This window comes from Manacus vitellinus, unplaced genomic scaffold (genome assembly GCF_001715985.3).
Source record: "Manacus vitellinus isolate BGI_N305 unplaced genomic scaffold, ASM171598v3 scaffold_4_pilon, whole genome shotgun sequence".
Taxonomy (NCBI): domain Eukaryota; kingdom Metazoa; phylum Chordata; class Aves; order Passeriformes; family Pipridae; genus Manacus; species Manacus vitellinus.
This window is the reverse complement of record NW_021940604.1, coordinates 37,592,624-37,595,795: the sequence shown is the minus strand read 5'-3', so window position 1 is coordinate 37,595,795 and position 3,172 is coordinate 37,592,624. Positions and strand designations below refer to the sequence as shown.

At 39.2% G+C, this 3,172-nt stretch overlaps 1 protein-coding gene across 1 annotated transcript in view; it reads left to right on the top strand.

The window, feature by feature from the left end:
- The first annotated feature begins 336 nt into the window (after window positions 1–336).
- CD109 (CD109 molecule) overlaps window positions 337–3,172 on the top strand; it is a 76,992-nt gene continuing 74,156 nt past the window's right edge. The window contains exon 1 of the mRNA XM_029962831.1: window positions 337–473. Coding sequence (XP_029818691.1) covers window positions 337–473 — 137 coding nt within the window. The remainder of the gene's footprint in view (window positions 474–3,172) is intronic.

Below are 3,172 nucleotides of genomic sequence, written 5' to 3'. Positions count from 1 at the left end.
ATTTTTAGTATTCACTGTAATTCTTGTCCACTTACTATGAGTGATAAAATAGACTTTTGCTTCTTTCCTAGTTCCATGAGCTGCTGAATCACAGTTTCTGCTAGGACCTCATCCAAAGTCTATCGAGATTAATTATAAGATTTATCCATCCCCTAAATGAGCTGCAGACTTTGAGTTCAGTGATGCATGAGGCAACTGGCTAAGCTTTTAAAGAGAGAATATTGTGCTGAAAGAGACTATAGTGATATTCTAGTTCGAATTTCCACATAATGTAGCTCTTCATATTTCCCTGAATTTGACTCATTTCATGGAAACATACATTGTTTGCACCACAATATGGTTGAATGCCTGCTGAATCCAGCTGAATATCAGACCAGCCAAGTTCACTGCCTAATGCTAAAAGCAGGACAGGGCATTGACCATTCAAGTTCTCGCTGTTGTAACTTTTGTGGAGATTTCCCCCAGTATTTTAGGTACTGTAATGCTTAGATTTTTGCATTTACTGAACAGCACGTACTATTAGAGAAAAGCAGACTTGCTCTAAATGTGTTTATTTCCAGCCAATCTTCATACAATTACTAGAGCTTGCTAGGTGCTGTGATCCTTCTAATTTACCGAGGCAGAAGTTGCTTTTTGGACTCATTAAGGAACCATTCTTGTTTTCTGTATTTACTTAAACACATTTTTGTTTAGAATATACTTAGGCTGCAACTCAGAGGTGTGATTTCAGCTGGTACTGAAATCACTCGACTAAGCTGGACTTAGTAACTAAGTTGTATAGAAACAGACAACAGTGTAGTTGTTAGCTGCCTGAGACTATAGCCAGTGCTGTAGATGATTTTTGCAGCCTTTACAGGCTCTGCTTGTAAGACAATGTGAAGGATTAGCAAAATAAGGTTCCTGGGTAGCAGTGGAGGTGGTAAAAGTAGAATTTTCATGATGATGACATATCAGAGATGGGTGTAAAATTGAATGTGGTAATGCTTGCTTAATTCCAGAATGTGACAATTGAACAGAGAGGGATTTTTCATCTAGCTTATCTGGTTGGCATGCTGAACACAACAACCTCCCAAATTGTGTCTCCAGAGTGTCCCTTTGACTGGTTTGGAGCAGTTGAAGATAATTAAATCCTTTCCTGCTGGGTTATACTTCTGTAAAATTATTCCTAATATGCAGACATCAAGTCCAAAACAAATTTCCTTTGCATGGTGATCTTTGTGCACAACTTAGTCTCTCCGGTGTTTGTCAGAAACAGGCATTTAAACATGCTTAGGCCTGAGACACTGACAAATGGTTTCTATGGTCTTGAAAATGATGTGTAGCCCAGCTAAGGTCTTCTGTTTAGCTAAAACACAGATGTCCTAGCAGTTAATTAGTAATAATGTGATCTATTTCTTCTCCCTGTTCTGGATGCACAGATATTTTTTAGCTGAGAATATTTTGTACCCTATAACAGAAGCCGGTGAGTATGCAAAAGCTTTTCAAATCTTGGTGCCCCTAAGTTGAAGTTTGACCAGTTCAGCACAAACTGTGTAATTAACAGAGCGCAGGGGAATGTAATGCTCCCGTGACTGGTAGGGTTATGTGATCAATTATGCTTACCTGATACCCAAGTCCAACAGAACAAATAGCTTAACACTTCGTGAGCATGAATGGGATACCAGCTTAGCCCAGTTCTCTCTAACTGTGCTAATTCTCCAATTATTCATGACTCATTTTTATTGTTGGTGTGCAGAGAAATGTGCAGAGGCTTGAAATACATGATATAGTTATAGGCATTCACTGACTATAGAGCTGAAGTTGGCTTAAAATTTTCTTGGTTTACTTCTTTTCTATTCATGCTCCACAGTTTCCTGTCTACATGCTGTGCTGATAGCTACTTCTGGGAGAGTGGGACTGTGTTGCAAATGGGGCCACTGAAATCAGCTGAATTAGTAGTAAACCTCTCTCTACAAAGAACTGTATGGCACAGGCTGCAGAGTAGAGTTGGCAGGGCTGCAGACTGCAGAGCTGGGAGGTGCTGAATGGGGAATGGGAGAGGGAGCTCCTAGTGCGGGCTTTCTCATGAGAACCATCTCACAGGAAAAGTGCTTTCTGTCCAGGTACCTACAGTATTTAGTGTTGTTTGGGCACCAAAGAAGGACCACATTTGATAAAAGAATGTAGGAGTTGAAGTGGTGTTTCAGGGAAATCACAGCTTATATTACAATGAAAATTAGCAGCTGCAGAACACTTGCAAATCAAGACCTTTTTTAGATATTAGTAAGACATGACTCTTGAAATTTTGTCTGAATGGGCTAATATGTGCTTTAGCTTTCTGCTAACTGGGAGCTTACAAAATCCTTACATATCATATTTGATTCCTAAATGGTATGTTTAGCCTTGAAAACCCTTTACATGTACTTACAGTGTAGTATATCCTGTTTGGAAATGAAATTATGAAAATGTCTCTGGATCCATGCACTCATGGATACATGTATAAGAAATGAAGCTTATATGTTTTTATGGAATGGCATTTAACAATATCTGTTTCTCCATTTCTTATTTGTTCTAAATCTATTCAGAACAGATGAAATCCTAATAATTATAATCCATTTATTCTCTTACTTTTTTCTATACAATTTCTTTATTGGCATTTTTGTAGAAGAAGAGATCAAATACATATACCAAAGTATCTTTAAATAACAAGACCTTAGGAAAAAAAAAGGGAAGGTGGAAGTCCATAATACTGTTGCAAAACTGGGCAAAATCTGTGACATTTGCAAGCATTTTCACTAATGAACTTTTGGGCTACATTCATGCTAATGAATTAAACAGTGCCAGCAAATGTTCTTGGGACTGGAACTTGATTGTCTCTACCCTCAAGTTGACCTTGGCATGTTTTTGCCCTGGCCACTGAGTATTGTCTTGAACAATTCATGGTACGGTTTGGGGGTTAGCATGGACCATACCTGATAGGAAGTTTGGATGTGACCATCTTGTTTTGGAGACTGAGAGAGGTGATTGGTAATGATAGGTACGGTGGAGTGCCAGTTGGGTTCAGTGCCAGAGACTGGATAAATGTGTACTCTGCGTAGCTTTACCATCTGAGGCTGGGGTGCTCAGGATGCAGTGCTACTTGTAAGCTCTTTTTCCCACCATCTCCACGAAAAGGAGTGGCAGTGACTGTTCA